Source organism: Magallana gigas, chromosome 8 (assembly GCF_963853765.1).
Source record: "Magallana gigas chromosome 8, xbMagGiga1.1, whole genome shotgun sequence".
Taxonomy (NCBI): Eukaryota; Metazoa; Mollusca; class Bivalvia; order Ostreida; family Ostreidae; genus Magallana; species Magallana gigas.
In genome coordinates, this window is record NC_088860.1 from 40,269,073 (window position 1) to 40,290,845 (window position 21,773).

Genomic DNA, 21,773 nt, shown 5'->3' on the forward strand with positions numbered 1-21,773 from the left:
GCAAATCTAAGAAAGCCCAAAAAGCTTTATGATAGATAAGATCACGCCCCGACCATAACTATTACTTTATGATATTTATAGCATAATGTATATTAATTCTAAACAATTATCAGCAATTATATGAAAAAGAGAGAACACTTTATTTTTTTAAAAAGATATGAACAAAACAAAGTTGCAGACTTTTTTACCTTTTGAAGAGCTAAATATAAACACATAATGCTCTATTTCTTAGCAAATGGCAAAACAATTATGCCTTATAGAATTTACAAACATAAAGCAAATGGTTTTCTGTAAACTAATAATGTCGTTTCTCAACAAAAATTAAAAAAAAAAACATTTATTTTAAATCACACGTCAATTCCTTTTGATGAACCCGACAATTTAGTGGAAAACTGTTTTGCATGATACAATTACATGTTCTGAAATAACAGATACGCTAAACAGAGATTTATATAGCAACAGAAATTTGATAAATTCAAGTTTCAAATTTAGATATAAAGCAAATAAATAAAATGCATGTCTTGAAAAACGACACGGGCATATTAACATTATATGTATTGAATATCTGTACAATAAATGGTATTTATAGTCACGGGGTTGGAAGTATTGTAGTTAGACAAACAAGACGAATAAAAAATCCAGTCTGCTTCCTACCACAACAAATACGTATAAAACTAGCCAAAAAAACCACTTTAATTTTTCTTTCAGACGATGTATCATCAACAGAATTTAAATGTGAGATATAAAGCGTGAAATATCAGAAAGGTAAACATACCAGGAAGTTTTCTGTTCACAATACTAAACTGTACAAATGGCATTGTAATATAGAACGTGTCACGTGTCATATCAGTGGTCTTGAGAGCTTTAGACTCGGAGCATACATGTAGCTGAATCGAATGAAATTTTAAGAACACAGGTGACAAGTTTAAGAAGTAAAAAAGTCAACTCTTTCCATCCAAAATATCGAAAACAAATAAAAATATGCATATATTCATGAACATGTTTAAAAATAATAAGAAACAACTGATATGATTATCTAGTAAGACTAGAATAACTGTGAAAAGTAAAGGGTTTGAGCCCAAAACTGTCCATTCTATGAGAGAAATAGCTTGGCTGCGTTCAAGAACAATGCAGTTCCCTAACTCTACGTAGCCACTATGATCTTGAAAAATAAGCTACAGTATAGCTTAAGCCGAATAACACATCATCACAAAATGGCTGACCGCTGATCGAAACAACATGTCGTTTTATTGAAAGGATTTTATGGACTCGAAAATGTAACTTACTCCATAGCCGAGTGGATAATGTGTTGGATTTGTACATGTGATCCGTATATCCCGAGTTCGAATCCTGCAGGGGCTTTTGTTGTTACTTACTGGGATAATTATTTTAGATATTCATTTTTTATCCCAAACTGCAAATTTTTCGCTTATTTGACATTTGTACCGTTTATTTATCATTACATCTTTCATCAGCAAAAAATTTCCTGTTAATTTGACTGACTTTTTCCAGGTATTACAGGTATTCCACCTCAATAGTAATAGCATTAATTCACTCAAAGCGCTCAGATATGCCAAGCAGATATCTATTACCTTTTATACAATGTAACAGCTTGTGTAGCACCTACAATGTTGAAAACAGCCCGATAAAGCCTTCTATAGTTCAATAAATTGACAGATTAAAGCCTATATACGGCTTTAAATTTACATTCTTTGTTTTTGAAAGCAAACCTTGTTATTATTCCAAACATTTTATCAAGTTTTAAGAGTAAAACCAATCTTAAAAGAAACTGGTTTTACCCTGTGAAAATCTACAGGCGTGTTTAAAGGTTAATAAACTCTGCCAAACATTTAATTTTTAATTATTTTTAGAGTAACAACAATTCGTTCTGTAGAGTAAACAATTTATTGCTTAAAAATCTTTAGAAGATTTAAGAAACTACTGCAAAAAATAATACAGTTCTGCTCTAAATGATGATATGGATTTAGAGAAATGGAATGACGTGGAGCCAAAATTTGAAAAGTTTATTAAAAGACGGTACTAAATAGCTCGGCTAGAATTTTCCTAACATTTAATTTTACTGAAACAATAAATTTAATTAGGTTTTAGTTAATGAAGGATTTGATTTATATCTCTTTCTAAAGACAAGAGGTTAATTTAACTTTTACAAAAAGTGTGTAAATATTTTGTGCGTTAGAGAGATATTCAAAATGCATGTGATTGTGAATATCTGTATTGTATTCTTAAAGATGTAGTAAATAAATGTTGAATTATTACCGCTTGTTTACAGCGAGGTATAATTCTATATTGAAAGGTTGAAGAGTCGTAAAGAAAAGATATGTTTTATTATAAAATATATATACATTCATCAGCCAATGAAAAGGTAGACAATGTTCTAAGTACGTTTGCTCATATTACATGTAAGAAACATTAAAGCAAATAAGAAGGGGCTCTGTCACTCTGCTGCCTCTGCCTATGTCACGTTTTTTATCGCTATTTTTTTTAACACGATGTAAATATGTAAATATGACGAACAAGAGTTTTCATTTGTTTAAAAACTAAAACAGTTTGTTGTCCTTTAGTTATTTTGCCATTTAAAAAAACCATTTATAACTTCCGTTTAATTAAATATACACATGAATTACCATTGCATTTTTCAATATAAAAAAAAACACGCTAAACGATGCTATCTTAGGTATTAAATTCACCAAACTGACATTCATTGAATGGCATTGTATCAGATTATAATTAATCTATCGTATTTCTTTTCATTCAAACTTACATAACAGGCCCGTGAACGCCTAGAGTTTCTTTAACGACTGTGTGCCAATTCAAGCGAAGCGTTATCTAAACCGTGCAACAGCTTGCAGAGAGAAAGTCGTGAGGATGTGGAACCAGAATGCTGCATACAATGGATATCACGGGCAGAGGGATTACAGGCAACTAAGTTATACCCCGGGTAAATGGATGAACTGGATGAATGTATTGGTCAAGGAGACAGTAAGTACCATTTAGAAATGAAAGAGGTCGATCAAATACACAACCTGTAGGTGTGAATCAAACAAGACCATGTAAAGGGATGGCTAAAGAGAGGGAAAGACAAACATGTACTTTTCTATATTATGTAGGCGAGATGTGGACCTAAACAGGAAACAAAAGAGAGAGAATTAAGCAAGATTTAGTAACTATCATTTATTCCAATTTAATTTTAAAAAGTTTGTTTTGTAAATGAAACTGAAATTAATTCATAGACTCATCATTTGCCATTTGGGATATGTATTTTTTAATAAATATTGTAAATACAACGGCTATATCATAAATTTCCAGCTGATCTAATCTCATGGTTGTTACAAAATGTTAACATACAATATTATTATATCTCTAAACCATCCACAGGATATATTAATCGATTATTACTCATTAAACGTAAAAAATATCCCTCGTTTACGATCAATATCCAAAAATAGTTTTTTTTTTCTCAATATAATGACTAATACTGCGTAGTTGATTTCATGATACTAAATAAGATAATATGTAAGCACTGTATTATAACAAGCATCTCATGATTAGTTCAGGTTGATGTAATCTGAAATAAAATTTTTTAGTACCATTGTTAATAGGATTTCTTTTCTCGTTTTGAAGATTTTTATTTTCATTCTTTAAAACAAAAATGATATCTAGATCAAACGTAAAAGATCATATTTATTAAAAAGATGCTTTTAGAAAAAAAAGTTTTCCTCTAACTGAAAAAAATGTTTGATCTAATAAACGTAGGCTAAATATTAACTGGAACTATAAAACTTATTATTTAAAAAAATGTTTATCTACATTGTAAACGAGTTGAATACAAATTATTTTGACAGTTACATAGATAAAGATTGCTAATCTATTGCTACAACAGTCTTGACCATTGTTCAGATATAATAATATATGTGTATATATTAAAATTGTTGTGTATCTGTATGTAAAAAAGTCAATTTCAATGAAATAAAGAATAAAGAAAACTACTTATTTTGTTTAAATACCAATTCCTTTTTATATTAAACATTTTGGAAAGAAACCTTCCTAAATTGCATTTCTTTTTTCAAAGGAAAGTCTGAAATCAGCCCATGTTGAACAAAAGATATATCTCAACAGACGGAAAGGTGTTAAAGCCTTTGTGTCTTGTAGTTTGCATTGTAACTCTGGAACCCGGATGAAAATTATTTTACATCGTAAACATTTTAAAAAAGAAACCCGAACCGTCAAAAAGTCAAAGTTGTAAAAAGATTAAAATTTATGATATGCTTTCCAAAGATATCGCTTCTCAAGTCTTTTTTATTCAACAAATACAATAAAATTGAGCACTGTAATTTGTTTGTTTGAACGTTCATTGAATCCCTGGAAGCTAATAGTTTCATTCATAAAATGTCACTCACGAAAGCTGACAGAGTAATAAATAAATGATATATCAGTTTATGGATTTGTAAAATATAATAAGACAGTTTACTAAGAGCAATATAAACAGAACGCTAAAAGTAATATATTCAAAATAAGCAGGAGAATTTAAATAAAGGTCATTTAGCATGTGCATGTAAAACCACAAAAGTAATTTGTCTCATAATCTTTAAATTTGTGGAAATCAAGGCAAAGAAAGATTGAAGTTCAGAGTTATTTTTTCTGTATTAAAGCTATACACGCTATAATTTGCGTCAATTTTGAATAAAGGGGAAAATGTATGTGGTTGATTACTAATAAAAGTTACCTTTATTCTGTTAATTATAATGCTCAATTCGATCACGTAACAAATGTATCAAATATTAAACAATAAAAAATATTTATTTTCCTGCCAGGAAAGTAATGCCTCCTCGTGAATATCAATCTATCACGTGATATCGACAGCTAAATTTAGCCTATCATACCAAAACTGGTGAAGGGTCAACATCTTCATAATTGTGATAGTTTCACAAAGGAAAGGATATTTTCAGTAAAGCGTAAATTTGTCCGATATACGAGTACAAACAAAAGAAAAAAATACAAGCCTGTGAGTAGATATGAATACTTCCTTTAAAAAAATGACGTAGACCTGTGTTTTTCCCCTATGTGCTATTTATAGATCCTATAAATGTTAATGCAGAAGTAAGGGTATCATGAATGACAAGCGTATTTTACTCATTATACATGTATGTATTTCAATTTAACAACTGTTAAGCAATTAACAAATCAAGTTGGATATTTAATTAGGCAAACAATAACGACCACCTAGTTCTCCGCGGACATGCGCAATCAGGTCGGTTTGCTCTTCCTTCATCAATATTCATGAAAATGTATATTTTCCTGGCAGGAAAATAAACAATTAAAAATCTATATCTTTGTAACGAGATGGAATTCACCCTTGTAATTTACAGATTAAGGATAACTTTTATAAGTAGACAAACACATGCGTTTTCACTGTCATTCAAAATTGACGCAAATTATAGCGTGTATAGCTTTAAGTACGGCCTACACTGAAATTATTAAATTTGTTATACAAATTTAAATCGTTATACAACGCATTAAACAATATAATAAAACGATTTTAAAACGACTTTAGTTTTCCATGCATATTTTTTTGCGCATTATAGTAAAATTTTGTGTATTTATACTTTTTATGAAATGTTATCGATATCATTACAAAATTGAACATAGTAAACGAAATACAGATAAGAGTAATTAGATTTTTTTTACAGAAATTAATTCATTTTTTAAAAGATTTTTCAATTGTACGGAAGGTGAGAGTTGCCATTGTGCTTTTATTACGTTATGATAAAATGAAGTTCCGTATGAGTTTGACATAACATAAAATAAGACGAAAAAACCGTACGCCGTTAAAAATCTGCAGACAGAATATGCTATACTCTGGGATATTTTTCTTAAATACTGAGTGAATCCATTTTATACTCTGCACTTGCAAAACTCCAAATATAGAGCAAAATTTGGTGCATTTTTATATTTTGAGATGCAGCTCTAATGAAGAATAATGACCCCCGCAGAATAATGACTGAAGCTCATTTTTCGACGTAGAATAATGACCCCTCTTGCTAGAGAATAATTGGATTTTTCTGAAGAAAAAAGACCCAGGGGTTATTTTTCTTCATTTTAAACATGCAGAAAAACAACCACCGTAGAAAAATGACCTCTAGATACGACTTTGAAATTACTTGAATTTTCACTCTGTTTAACTGATTTTGAAGTTATAAACACCGATCTTGTAAATTAATCGCTGTAATTAGTTTTTCATATTCGTAGCAAACACACACAAAAAAACCTCTTACATTGCCACAATTGAATGTTAACAGCTACGTCACTTTTCTCGTCGACATATGGCGGGAAATGATGCAAATAAAGAAAAACAAATTCATACATAATGAGGATATTATGTGATAATAAACTTACAATAATCATGAAAGAATAATTTTTGTAATTTTATAAGCAATAAACAGAATTTTGTTTTATAGTGTCTTGTATCTTGAAATATTTTTAATGTGTTGTCACTCGTAATAATGAGATGCATATGGTTTTCCGATGGGGTCACCACGACCTTCTCACTCTCCCCTTTGGGGCGAAGATGCGAGAGTGCGAAAGTTGGGATGGCGAAAGTGCGAAGGTGCGAAGCTTAAGGCGAAAGTGCGAAGTTGCGAAGGTGAAGAAGCGATACTACTGTCGCTCTTTCGCTTTCGCAACTTTGCACTCTCGCCTTTGCATCTTCGCGCTCTCGCCTTCGCCTTTTTATAATTGCGGAGCTCTTTTTCGTTTAAGGGTGTATTCTTGTCATCAATTTTTACCCCAAGTGGGTCTCCATATATGAACATGTCGTAAAATTCAAACTGTTACAATTTTCAACAAAACTTCTAGAATAAATAAAATGAGTCATATTTTACACAATAAACCCTTATTAAATGCATAAGTGACAAAGGAAAAGGTAAAATGATGTCATTTACGACATACCATAGTCGGCGCGAACAACAATATGGAGAGGGAAATCCGAAAGGAGAAAGGGTCGCTTCGTTTCAAAGCGATGTGAACAGCAGTACGAGTCCTCCGAAAATGACAACTGAGAGATGAGGAAAGATGGGGAAAAAATTTGAACAAAATAATCGCCAACACAATTATTTTAGAACTGCAACTAACGAGCGAAATGAGTCAGAGGAAATTCCAGTGGAGAAAATCGAGATAGTTTACAGCAAAAATGTAAGTCGTCAGTGCTTTTAGACTTAGTATAGTTAAAATGGCAATGTTTATGTTACACTATGCCCATCATATAATTGTTTTTTCAAACTCAGGTATCGCATATATATGATCTTATAGATCAAACCATCACCATTACAACAAGCAGGCGATACATGTGTATATGGCGGCCCATGCGGTTACCGAAATGACAATTTTATGAGAAACACAAAATTTGAATGTTTATATAGTAACAGCTTATCTACAAATCAGTATTGATTTATTGAGGGTTTTTTTTAAAGATGATCCTCTAAATATATTCTAGCCAGTCAATAGTTTAAAATTAATCACTGGTCAATATTTTTTTTCTAAGAATCTTACATTAAAATTATAATTGACTATTTTCATGTAGAGCTACATTTGTATATGTATATTTATAGTAAGGAGATACAACAGAGTCTAAGAAATTAAAGCATTGTATGTATGCACTATTTTTGCAGCACTAATACAATATAAGTCACCATAAATATTAAATGTGACAATGATTAATTGTTACACAATGGCATGGACATTTAACCTTTAAAATGTAATTTTTTCTGCATATCTAGTCTACAGCGGAAAACTAGCAAGTTAAACATAATTTTGCTTATTATGTATTAATTTTTGTTTAACAGGTGGTAATTGCCACATTATCCAGATAGCTGCAGCATGATGAGAAGATCCCTGGCACTGTTTTGTTTGAACAAAATTTCCAATTTCTTCCTCTGCATCTGAAGTGACAGTCATAACTGTGAAAGGTGGTCAATGTTCCACAGAGGCAAACCTGTTCAATCCAGCAAATTTCCTCTGCGTTAGAGTTCTTCGTTGACTCCATATTGACAAGGAGAATCACGAAGTGTATGGATAGAAAAATAGCTGCCAGTGAACTATGCAGTTCTGAAGCTAGCATTTAGTAGAGGAAGAGGGCACACAACAAGTTTTGTCAAAAGAGTTTGGAAGTGGACCAAGAGTAACAAATTCATCAAAGATGACATTCGAATGCTGAACATTTTGGATATACTTTTATAAGTGATAGTTAAAGCTCATTATATCAGAAGTACATTCGCTTGCTGAACATTTTGGATATACTTTTATAAGTGATAGTTAAAGCTCATTATATCAGAAGTGATAGTTAAAGTTCATTATATCAGAAGTATATATACTGCCTTTGATTTTCATTATTCCTGAACTAGTTATTAGTTCCAGTACATGTATGTACTGTATGATGTAACACAACACCCCCCCCTAAAAAAAAATAATCCTGATAAAGAAAAATTGATAAATTCTACTGATAGTATTACTATATTTTGAATCACTCATCGCTATGAAGTGTTCAATTTATGTCTATATTCTAGCTACCTGAATAGAATGATTTTGTCATTCAGGGAATTTTCATAAAACAAATGTTTTTCAACTGATCAGATGAAGTAATGTGCAACTTCTTATATCAATAGACAAGACAGTATTTTATTGCAACCATATATTGATGTGTGTTCATTTACAATATAACCTAACAGTTTATTAGAATATATCATACATGTAATTGTATGTATATGAACTATCAATGTATGCTCTGACCTAGAACGCATATATACTGGTTAAAACTTATTGATCAGACATCAATCCATTTTGAAGTTGCAGTTTTTTCATTCAATGTCATTGCTTGCATTCATTGAGAAAATACTGTCAATCAAAATCTATGCATCTAGCTGCTTTTTTTTTTGTCAAAGAAAAATATCAAATGAATTTTTAATTTCATAATTATTACATTATTTTAAAAACTGTGATGAATTCGAACATATAATTAGCAAGAAATACCTACTCTCATTCCATGTTATTCACACCAAGGTCAAGGTCACACCCAGATGATGGTTTATAAGCACTATTTTTATGATTATTTTAAAGTTTATTTTGTTGTATGTCTTCTATATATTCTTGAAATACTTTTCTTTACATAAATACAATTGTTATTGAAAATAAATACACCAATTTTAAAATTTTGGTGAATAAAAGTTTACGTTTTGCTGCAAATATGACTTATTTCGTTACCATAAAATGCTTCAATGGAAATAGGGGGTGGGGATGTAACCAACAATATTTTTTTCTTATATGCACACTAACCCCCACTTTTTATGCCTTCAGTTGGAACCATAATATGTAAAGAAAGAATACAAATACTTTCATAAAAAGTTAAATTCTAGAGACCTGTCTAACTTAAGTTTATTTACCATATTTGCAACGAAAAACATGCTCCAATTTTACTTGGGAAACACACATTTTTTGGGCATAACTTATCAAAAAAGTTATTTCATAGTTTTAGATTTGTCTAAAAATAAACTCTGAGATGTTTTTAAGTATGCAAAACTGAAAATGTCTGAAATCTGCTTTTATTTTCTAAATTAGAGGGAATTTCTGGTCAAATTGCACTTTCTATGAGAATTCCAATGCACTATTTTTGGCCCATGTTCTGGGGGTCGGATCTCTCTTAAATGAAAACGAACATACACTTTTCTTGTTTTCAATTTATTCCTTAGGAATAGTACTTTTAAAAAATCATAAGCATCTGAAAAGTTTAATGTAGGTTTTTTTTCGTGAATGAGCAGAATACTCCCTTAAAGGGTTCCGAGGCATACTTTTGAAATTTTATTTTATAAAATTAATAAAATTAATTATCCAGGGGGGATGGGGTCCGGACCCCCTCTCCCCTTATACTGTGTGAAATTATTAGTATTGAATTTTCCGGGGGGCGGACCCCCTCTCCCCCTTTAGATCCATGCATGTGCAAGGAGTGTCGCATAATAAAATTCTAATGTTACTGTGTTCGATCCACGGTAAACAGACGGCTGGTAAATGACAGGAGTCTGGAAGTGCATATGTACACATTTTGACGGTCATTACATTTTATGTGGAGTATTTAATGATTAGGCATAGCCAACACTGGTAAACATATATGTCACAGGTACACATTAAACTATTTATTAACATTCATACTAAGCACGATGGCCTAACACATGCGTACCAATAATAGCATGGATTAATTTGAAAACCTTAGCGAGTACGGTGCCTGCATCAAATTCTAAAACCGAGACTTGCTGAATGCTGAAGGCGAAAGTGCGAAGATGCAAAGGCGAGAATGCGAAGTTGCGAAGGCCAAGGAGCGATGTTAGTATCACTCCTTCGCCTTTGCACCTTTGCACTTTCGCAATCGCATCTTGGCTCTTCGCCGTCGCATCATCGCACTTTCGCTCCTTCACCATCGCACTATTGCATGTTTGCCTTCGCATCTTTGCACTCTCGTATCTTCGCCCTAAAGGCGAAAGTGCGAAGGTTGAAGTGGTCCGATCGGAACACCATAGATACATGTAAATGTAATCGTTAAGATGACAACCATACCCTGATGCAATACGTCAGTGTCTTGTTATAACGGAAGGATTTTTATTTTTTAAAGATATAGCCCTTCTTTCACTTTAAGTTTATTTGAATATGAATTATAATTTTTGTTACTCTCTGTAAACTGCAGTAAAAAATACAATATTGTAAAGACTATTTCACAAATGATACAAAAATATACTGAAAAAAACCTATAAGGGGGTCTTTATTCTTCAGGGGTCACTTTTCTTCATGTAGAGTATGCTCATTTTTATGAAAATGACACTAATTCTTCAGGCAAAAGGGTCATTTTTCTACGTAGAATAATGACCTGGGGTCATTTTTCTGCGTAGAATAATGACTGGGGGTCATTTTTCGACATAGAAAAATGACCCCCGGCCATTATTCTACGGGGGCATTATTCTACGTTACACTGCCATTACATGTAAAAACCAGACGACAGCATTTTGCATTTTTTACCTATAAGTTAGAAAATGATTTGATTAGTCCAATGAAAACGCTATATAAGAATTTTTAATCTGCTTTGAATTCCGAAAAATGACAATTTCCTATATATTGTATATTGAGAATGCCCCTACAATGAATCAGAATGTCGATTTTATTGATTCTTTTCAAATCAACTAAAGTTGGTTTAAATTACAGATGGCTAAAACACTAAGTTGTTTTGGTATCGTAGCCTTTTCGCAACCCCCCAACCCCCCCCCCCCCCCCCCCCAACCAGCATCCTTAATTCTTTGAACGAATTTTAAAAGAACTTGTTTTATCAAAATTTATTTAAAACTTTTGATAGGTCCTAAATGAGCCTCCGTATATTACACTGGTGAACCTGAGTAATATCACTGTTTCACCGAAGTTTGAATTTGAGAGTCGAGTTACAAGCGAAACATGGAGTTGGGAATTCTTTGCTTTTTAGCTTTCTCTCTTTATCAAGTATTGAATTTGAACACAATTAAAAGTTTATCACATCGGTGTTATATAAGATATGGTTATTTCTTTACATTTGCGAGTAAAAACATGGCACGAACTTTGTTGACATAAATGTAACAGCAAATTATAAGCTTTGTATATTGTTTTTACTCGACTACCTCCTTTTTTCTGCCAAGGAAAATGCTCGTTAACCAATCGAGACATAAAAAATTGCAAAAAAAAAAAGAAAAAAAAAATAATTTTGTTGATGTACATACATGAAAATGCCATTTAACCGTATTAAATAAATCTGTTTATATAGACCAAGGTTCCTAAAAAAAATATGGATTTTCATCAATCAATACAAATAGTTCAAGTAAATAAGATACGAAGTTACGCCACACTAACAACCAACGCCAGTGTACCAAAGAGAGTAAGGGTATGCATTATGTAATTGTTTTGTTTTTATATAACTTTGGCGATGAAATAAAATATCTGACGGGTTTCAAAATTCTATTTCGTCACACTTATCTTAAAAGAAGTTTTTAAATCTTGCCTATAGTGACGTTTTCACAGGATGCAGCATTGTGATTTAGTCAACCAACTAATTATAAAAGATGACTGAAGTAAACATCAAGGTGATCGAAATGGCATATACATATATATGCCATGGGGGGGGGGGGGTGTTTCCATTTGTTCAACGATTGAATATGAGATATGTTCAACTTTAGTTCAAAGTAATATTTTCAAAACAAAACAAAACAAAAAAGAAAAATGTCTATAAAAGAAAAATAAATCTTCATAATACTTGTATAAATAAGAAGTTATAAAAAAAAAAAACCCATAAATATTATATGACTAATGGCAGCTCACATACTCTATCCCAGCGTACCCTAATATTAGTTTGAAGTGTATACATATGACTAATCGATAAAAACTATAATATTACAGAATGTGGACGCTGATTCAAGTACTGTCTCAAGTTCTGAACCTCGGAGTTCAATAAGAAGAGGGAATTCTAGAGACAGAAGAACCTGTGTCACGAAAACTTTGGTTGGGATTGTATTTGCCCTACTTCTATTAGGAATTTCCTTTGTTCCTCTCATCCTTTATTTTGTCGAAAAAGGTTGGTGTAACTTACAACAAGGGATTATGTTTAAACCTTACAACTTATATTTTTGATGAATGCACTATATATAGATGTAGTCAACGCTTTAACACAACAGTTTTGTAGTTAAATTGTCTTTTACTTTTTATATACAATAGCAACTATAAACAACAACCATATGCACATTAATACATGTACAAACATTAAATACCCATGATGATACGCATGTACATGTGGTAATGGAAAACATGCTCTAACTCAGAATTTTGTCGTTTCCTCAGTTTGCTTGCAAATTTTCCACAGCTATTACTACCTATACATTTAACGTTTTGAATTTAGATAAATGAGTTTAATTCCAAAAACGTTCCTTACCTTTCGATTTACATCCAATGCATGTCTTTTACTGCGAATATTTGTACATTGAGCAGTTAGGATCAATTCAAAAGAAAAAAACTTCGGTTTAAAAAATAATCTGCTTACCTTTATCATCCGACACGTATGTATGATCGTTGCTACAAAATTTGATGTATTGTCAATTGCGGGAAAACAGTATATTATTTGGATTTCACGTTTTCCGTGCAAAACAACTGATAATCAATGTTAGTGGAAAGCTTCATACATAAAGGAAATTGACATATTTTCTAAAGCGTTTTGGTGATTTTCTTTTTATCTCCCTGATTAGAAGAGCCCAACTAAATAGTGTATAGCTATTTTGTACCAGGACAGAATGTTGTCAATTCCGAACAAAATAGCATTTCAAACGGATGTCAGACATGTTGTTACGAGGTAGTGATCAACCTTAAAACAATACAGTATGACCCCATTTTCTCAAAAGCCCTATACTTACCGGTCGACTGTTCTGTTTAAAGATTGTCGTATTAAATACAAACAAATTGAAAGATCCCATGCCATGTTATTTCAACCTTATTTTAAATGAATAAGATATTATTTCTCTAGTTGCCATTCCTCTGATTTACATTGAGACAGTATAAATTTCTTTATTCTTATGAAGCTTTATGTAACAGCAAGCCTCTTTGACGTTCCGTCCTCAAATTAGATATTTTTTACAGATCTTGGAGAACATTTTGCTCTTTTAATAAAATATTATTCATCTTGTAAAATATTACGATGGTCGATGAACGGCAATAAGAGAAAAAAAATTACGACTGATTGTAATATTTTTAATTGGCCAGATTTCTTTAATGGATTTAATGTTTAGCGCCCAAAATAATTTGGAAAAAATAGTAAGAACATAATAAATACGAGGATATCAGCAAAAATACGTTGATATTTATTATTAATAAACATATCAAGATTATTATTTGCATTAGTATTGCATTTTCAAGGATAAAGTTGAGGAATTTATCATTGAATAATGCAACATTTTTGAAAGTGAATGTTAATTATAGGAAAGTGAAAATATCTCGTGTAATAGTAATTGTTTTTCTAAAACTGTAGCTAACCAAAAGTCAACATCATTTTGTCATATACAGAAGCTATTTACACCTTATTCTTTTTAAAAGCAGTTTAATATCTTTTGATTTTAAATGACAACATTGAATTTTCTTGTGTTTCAGATGAATACAAATATTGTAAGTATTTGAGCTTTATTTAAGCTAGTATATAAAGCATAAGTCAATAAGGATATTTAATATTATATTTTTAAAAGAAAAAAAATAATTAGACTACTACTATTTTTTTGCAGACAAAGCTGAGGCCTCCATTACTTTCCAAGGAACTTATAATGAAAGTCTCAGAGACTTATCAACACAAATATCTATAAATTTTCAACAAGACTTCTGCCAAGTGGTAAATATTACTCTGAATTGTGGAAATCTCTCTCTCTCTCTCTCTCTCTCTCTCTCTCTCTCTCTCTCTCTCTCTCTCTCTCTCTCTCTCTCTCTCTCTCTCTCTCTCTCTCTGTACTTAATGCTATATTCAATGAAAAATAAAGTAAGAGTACAGTTTTTGTAAACAAAATATAATTTCAATATGTTACTCAACTGAGCCCATTTATCATTTTTGTGCATTCTGAAAATGTTCATTATTTCTCGCAGATGGAACAAACACAAGCTAGGAAATTCAAAGAAACGTACAATGGTTGTTTAGTCACCCAGATCACGTAGGTTAAAAACATAGAACGAACTTTTTTATTTAAAAAGAAAACATTCTAAGTTTTATTTAATATTTGATTTAAAAATCCACTCATAAGTGCATGCTACATTTATCAGGAATGAAAGGAGATCCAGTAGACTGCAAAGAATCGATAAAAAAAATTTGCAGTAATTAGGATCATTCACATCATGTTTATAATGCAAAAGGAGGAAGGCCAATAAGAAACTTAAAAAAGGAGAATTTAGAGACAGTTGTACGATAATTTAATAGGTGAACACTTGCTGCTGACATTCATCGTCAAATCAAGTTCAAGACATCTTAAAAATATGTTTTTGTATAAGTATATAGATAACAGGCAGACAGATTATAACATTAATAATTATGTAAATTTTATTGAATTAAACTGAGGACTAATTTGAATTTCGTACGCATCTTAAAAGACTATTGAGATAAACTGATACTTGTCACAAAAATGAGTTAATGCAAGTGTAATAAGCGACTGTAGTTATCAACTGCCGTATTCATATTTCACTCTAAATTGTACATTCAAAATTCCATAAAAAGACAATACAAAAGACATCATTTTAAATTATTGATAATGCACATGGCTATCACCGAAACTTTTAGAAATACTTTGAACCCACAGGCCTTTTTTGTCAATCTTTGTTTTACAGGAATGGCAGTATCGTCGTGGAGTTTACAATGTACTACTACACTAAAATGACAGTGCAATCGGATGACGTTAAATCAGAAATAATCACATATTTGAAAACAAATTTTACAACGACATTTTCTTCCAAATTTAACATCACAGTTGATTTTAGTTCTCTTTATGTATCACTTGTTCAAACGGGAAGAAATGGTTATAATTCTGGTACCTCAGATTCCCGATTTATAACGGCTTGGTTAACCTCAACTAAAGGTACAGCTTCAACATTTGAAACTACGATAAGCAGCAACGCAGACAATACGACTATAACCGGTAAATTTTTTTTATATCATTTGCAAAACGTAATAGTGTAAAAATAAAGAAAGAATAAATAAAGAATAAGTAAAGAATACTTATATTCTAATTTGTTTTCAAATAAAACTGCCAAGAACGAATGTTTCAGATGAAGTCACAACGACTCTTACCGAGTCAACAGTCACTATTCATCCGGCTGTAACTACCACTGTTCCATCTGAAACCACCACTGAAACACCAGCTTCAACAACCGCAGGTTCTCCCGAAACCACCACTGATACACAAGCTTCAACAACCACAGCTCCTTCTGAAACTACCACCACTGATACATTAACCACAACAATCACAGATCCTCACGAAACGACCATCATTGATACACTAGCTTCAACAACCATAGTTGCTCCCGGAACCATCACCACTGATGCATCAACTACAACGATCACAGTTGCTCCTGAAACCACTACCGATGTCACACCAACTGCAACAACCACTGTTCCCCATGAAACCACTACCACTGATACACGAGCTACAACAACCACAGGTCCTCATGAAACTACCACCACTGATACACAAGCTTTAACAGTTGCTCCCGAAACAACAACCACTGAAACAACAAGTACAACTACCACAATTCTTCCCGAAACCACTATCATTGTTACACCAACTACAACATCCACTGTTCCTCCTCAAACCATCACCACTAATACGCCAACTACAACAACCATATTTTCTCAGGATAACACAACTACCACTTCCACTACTAATTCTCCAACTTCATCAACAAAAGTTCTAACCGATACCAACACCGCCAATCTTCCAACTACAACAGAAACTTTTACTGATGCAACATCTTTTATTACTACATCTTCTGATAACGATACAATGTTACCATTGCCTTCCGAACCTTTTGCAGGTTTGTTCTGGTATTTGTTTTCAATGCATTTCAGGCTAATTATGCCTGATAAAAATTAAAAGACTTTATTTTTTTGTCATCCATGTCTTTGACAATGAATATATTGTAGGGCTTAATACTAAGTGCATTGATATTTCATACCGGTATGTTAACATTGAAATCAATGTATCATAATTAAGCATAGAAAGCTGAGTTAAATATCATATTGTTTCAGATGTTGTGATGAAAAATTCAATTGGTGAAATCGGCAAGCAGGCGTATATTCCATGTTCAATCAACATTACAGGTGGCGAGTGGGTCATGATCTACTTATACCAGACTTACAACGAAAGCATTGATCCTAGAATTGCCACACTCAGTAAAAATGAAACAATAACATATTTGAACCGTGATCCTCTTCTGATGCCAACATTCAATATCCGTGGATCTCATATCGAAGCTGTTGTAACGTTTGATTTTAGCAATTTTGATTCTTCCAAATGTTTAATGAGACTTTATAGTTTTGTTTGCAGTGTAGAGATGGCTACCGGCATTACATTTAACGCTTCAGCGGAGTTCGATCTTATAGGTAAGAGTGGTAAAAATGCTTGAGTAAACTGTACAAATCTTTAAAGTACAATTTAAAATAACTGCACAATGGTATTTATCTAACAAGTAAAGACTGATAGTTTGATTTTCACCTTCCCAAGTTGATATCTGATATCTCAATACAAAGAACATGCATAAGTTTCATTTTATGTCAAAAAGAAGCCATGACGCGGTTAGAAACTTTATTTTTAATAATTTGATGCTTTATGTTCAGGCAAAATATACAAATGTTAAAGTGATAAAGTTGATGCATTAAATCAGGTTAAAGAATCATCTATTCAATACTGATTTCAAACATAGAATTAAGGGTACAAATTAAACGAATTCTAACTCAATTACATGTTTTGAAGGACTTTCAGTTTATAAAATGGCTTCAACATCGGGAAAGAAATATATGTAATAAAATCTGAAGCAAAATTATTTGATTTTAACATTTTCTGTTTACTTGCTTTGTATTGCTAAAATTATTTAAATGATTAAACTATTTTCTGATATCTAAGGTAATAACATGCAGTACTAGCCTTGCTCATATCGATAATCTAAAGATTATTACATTTCAAAACTGAAACAAAGCAATAATTTATGTTTCCTTTCCTCTTTAGCACCACTTACTCAACCTACCGTCGTCTTACATGGAACACGGTATGTGGTCAACGAACCAGCCAATGTTTCACTAGCTGCTATCAATGCAACCTGTAACACCACCAGAGATAGATCAAGTGATATCACCTCTATAATAGCTATGCAAATTGAAAACGCATCAGGCGCTGATATAATAAGTTTTGCCAACGTAACCTCCTATAACATGTTCACTGATACCTGTGGAGAATTTGTGTTTATTCATTGGAGCGAAGTTTTTCCCTACCGTTCAGATTTAAATGGTTCAAATCTAACTTGCTATGTTGAGACAAACAGTAAAAAGGTTAGGAGTGACATCGTTACACTGACGTTTTTAGAACAACAAAATCCATCTGTTAGTGCCACAGCAAATCCTGCTGTTACCACGCCCACAAATGCTGAAGATACTATATGACGACAACTCTGCCACCAATATTTATAACTGATCCATAGTCGGTATTATTGACAATAGGGTTCATACCTCCGGCCCATTCACCAAAGAGGACCCCTTGAATGAAAGCTCAATTATCTCCTGTTATAATTTCGTGGTGTGATGTCAGATTTGTTTCCTGGCAATATGTCTTTGTTTTGAAAAACTCTGAGAATGAATGTAAAAGTAGATGATTTACGAGATTTGGAAAGGCTGTATAAAAAATTCTCATTCATTATTCAAATGATAAATAAAACTTGATACTTGCTTTTAAAATTGCAAATCCTCTTTTATGAGATGTGTCAAGCATTCTGATATAAAAAGTCACAATAAATGCACAATGCAGGATAGGAACAATTTTTTTAAAGGCACTATTTGTTTTCATACCAATTAAAAAATAGCTAGAGGTATATTTGATTCAAACAATATTGTATTATGCAATACTTAAACGAATGGGATAGCAGGCATTGTTTATATAAATCCTCTCCGACAATGTATTATGAGTTAGAGGTATACACCCACTATGAAACAGTCAGTGTTTTAATTTACAATTATAAGCTAATATATTCACTCTAGACACTTTTCAGAATTCCTATTCCAAATTCGGAAAGATGGATATTCTCTTAAAGCATATACTATATTAGATGAAATATTATGTCAAAGATTAAACACAGGTATTAATACTTTAATATTTTACAAGATTTAGGTTGTTTACATTTCTATGAAAAACATTAATTATTTATGATTTAAAAAAATATTTGCATAAAAAGTAGGATTTTTTGTAGGTTGCAAAATGAACCCTTTTTTCAAATACCACGAAAAAGCTAAAATAAATAAAATGTATCGGAATTTCTCTATCCAACAAGTTATTAAATGTAGGTATTTGTATGTAAATAGTCAAGTTATATAAACTATATAATTTAAAGCCCATAGTTTATATATCGCTCAACTCAAAGGTGTGATTGATACCAAATTCTAAACAGTACGTCAAAATCACTTAAAATCCGTTAAAAAATGCTTATGACGCAAAATAAACCTGTTCTACGTCATTAGATACTTTTTTCCGCATTATTCAACATGCACAATTTTTTTAAGAGGATATCCCAGAACTGTATTGAATTTTATATTAGCTCAAGTTATTTATAACAATCTACATAAATGAGTTTGAGCCAGTGAACAAATCATAAACATTTCAATCTGTGTCGATATTCGTTTTGAAAATAGAGTAAGATCTTCCATGTGCTTCCGTTTTAAAGTAGTATATCATAAAAAAATGTTAGCACACTCTGAAATCATATATCAACCTCGGAATGTTGTACTGAAACTTTTTTAGTTTGTGCAAAAATTTGAAAAAATAAAGACACACCGTAAATTGGCATGTGCGTCCGTAAAAAAACGACATCAATGACATGGTCAATTTTGAATGATATTATTTCAGAGTCATTAAATAAGTATCATATTTTGATTTTAATAGTAAATCTATTCCAAAATATATTTTGCTGTCACAAGTATGCTTTTCCCCATTATGTTCGTTTATAAAAAGAGAAGTAATGAAAACATTTTTTTGAAAATGGTTTCTACTAAAAGTCTAATTCAATTTTTTTTCTGGGTTTTTTTTAAAAGTGATTTTGATATATCTTTAGTAACTCGCATATAATTGTAATGAAAATAACTATTTAAGAAGTGAACTGAGTCCGTCGTCCTTAAGCCTACTTTCAGAAGAAATGCATCGTGACATAGTCCTTTAAAACAGGAAAAGAAACTTGCTTATAAGGATTTTTTACTCTTGTATATAGTCATTTAAGGTGAAATATAGAGAAAAAAGAGAATAATCATGTATGAATAAAACTTTCTTCGGCTGAGACACTGTGTCGTTTTTTTTATGGTAATGAGATCTGGTTATAAAGCAAACAAAAGAAGTTCTAGTGGTATATAGTATCGTGTGTTTAGAGAAGAAGCAGGATACATGGTCTTGAAGTTTGTTAAATGTACCAACGATTGTTTACATAAAAACTTTCTTTCCATAAAAATCTTAGCTTGTTTCATGTCTATTTTTGTTGTTGATCTTTTGACTGAGAGATCGAATGTGTGCATGCAATTAGATCTATAGTTCTCTTTGCTTTTGCATCTAGCTGAATCAAAGCCATTAACAAACCTGTATTGCTTTTGTATTAAAGACGTTTTACATTTGCTTACTTCATTTGTTTTTAATAGACATCAATTTGTATAACCTAAACAATGTCCTAATGTTCTTGACAACTATACTTATGTTGGTACCAGTGTTTATTCCCGAAACTTTTTAAACAGGAGATGGCAACGAGGAAACACGCATATCTTTTGAGGTCAAATTTTTTTCCGTAGGTTGTACAAAAATGACGTAGATACAGTATTGAGATGTTGAAGTAATCTTCATTATTACAGAGGTTAGGGGCATCAAACACTGATATCACACCCTTATTATCTTTTTTCTAATGTCAGTATCTTTGCACAGTTTCTTATTTCCTCTAATCTCCTTTTTGACATTTTCGGCTGCATTTGTAGACAATGTGGCATTTTAAACCAACCAGAATGCTTTCTTTTTCAATCCCACATTTTCTCGCTTTATCACCATTTTACCTTAATAAGACGTAAAAATTAAAAGAATCATTGTTTTCTCGTTTACAGCGTTTCAATATCTACGCACGTACTGATAAACAATTTGTTTTCCACTAGGTTTTGATGCAAAAATATCAAATAAATGTAAAGAACATTATTCTCATGATCATCATGGCTTATTTTTGTACATTTCGGATGGGGATAGAAGGGACTTGCAGACTCAATGACCATGCATGATGGATTTGCACAGGCTTATGTTCTCGTGCATGACTCGACCAAAGACTTGACGATCTAAATATATTGTTTGTTGCATTTTAACTTGCAAAATGGAGCAATATTTACACACATCGAGTATTTAATTCGTTGTCCATTTTGTCATCTGTTAACCCGATTGTGTTGTATTTACAATTTTTAAAGCTACATGTAACTGAATAAAAAAACCAATCTCAGAATAAAGAAGTTGTGCTGCCTGATGCACTGAAAGTTGTTATCTGTTTATGGCAATATATTTACATCTACCATGTATAATTTCCTCTTTTTCTTACGGAAAAATATAGTCAGTTCATAGCTCTAAAGAAACAGCCAAACTGAAATTTACACGGCCCATTTATCGATTGGTCGAAATCTACAGCGGCAGAAAGTGACAGAACTGAAATTGACACGCCCTGTTTATAGATTGTTCTGAATCTACAGCGACCTAAGTAAACTCACGGACTGCACGAAATAATCCTGACGATGCCAGACTCAAAGTCTCACAAGAGACGATTTGGCTGTTTCTTTTAGCTAACGTACTTATGTACATTAACAGTCATTTAGTGAATTTTACTAACTTTTCATAATCAATTTATTAATTAGTTAAAGAAAGATGTTAATATGAACAATAAACGATTTTGAATTTCAGCAGCTTTCAATGGAACTGGGG

The 21,773-nt window shown here is 31.8% G+C and overlaps 1 protein-coding gene across 2 annotated transcripts; it reads left to right on the top strand.

The window, feature by feature from the left end:
- The first annotated feature begins 2,801 nt into the window (after positions 1 to 2,801).
- On the top strand, positions 2,802 to 20,120 carry LOC105340055 (uncharacterized). Of its 2 annotated transcripts, XM_020072137.3 has the most exons (9): positions 2,802 to 3,000; positions 12,472 to 12,646; positions 14,206 to 14,220; positions 14,334 to 14,437; positions 14,686 to 14,750; positions 15,418 to 15,725; positions 15,856 to 16,620; positions 16,835 to 17,188; positions 17,811 to 20,120. In XM_020072137.3, the coding sequence occupies exons 1-9, from the start codon at positions 2,887 to 2,889 to the stop codon at positions 18,239 to 18,241; spliced, it is 2,331 nt and encodes a 776-aa protein (XP_019927696.3). In that variant the 5' UTR covers positions 2,802 to 2,886; the 3' UTR covers positions 18,242 to 20,120. The 2 variants fall into 2 exon arrangements, with proteins under 2 accessions (XP_019927696.3, XP_065925271.1); XM_066069199.1 differs by lacking the exon at positions 14,206 to 14,220.
- Positions 20,121 to 21,773: the final 1,653 nt, after the last annotated feature.

Excerpts from the sequence above, each read along its gene's own strand:
- LOC105340055 (XM_020072137.3), top strand. The coding sequence starts at position 2,887 with ATGTGGAACCAGAATGCTGCATACAATGGATATCACGGGCAGAGGGAT. Across the intron at positions 14,438-14,685 it reads AACAAGACTTCTGCCAAGTG|ATGGAACAAACACAAGCTAG; the intron begins GTAAATATTACT and ends TATTTCTCGCAG. Across the intron at positions 17,189-17,810 it reads AGCGGAGTTCGATCTTATAG|CACCACTTACTCAACCTACC; the intron begins GTAAGAGTGGTA and ends TTTCCTCTTTAG.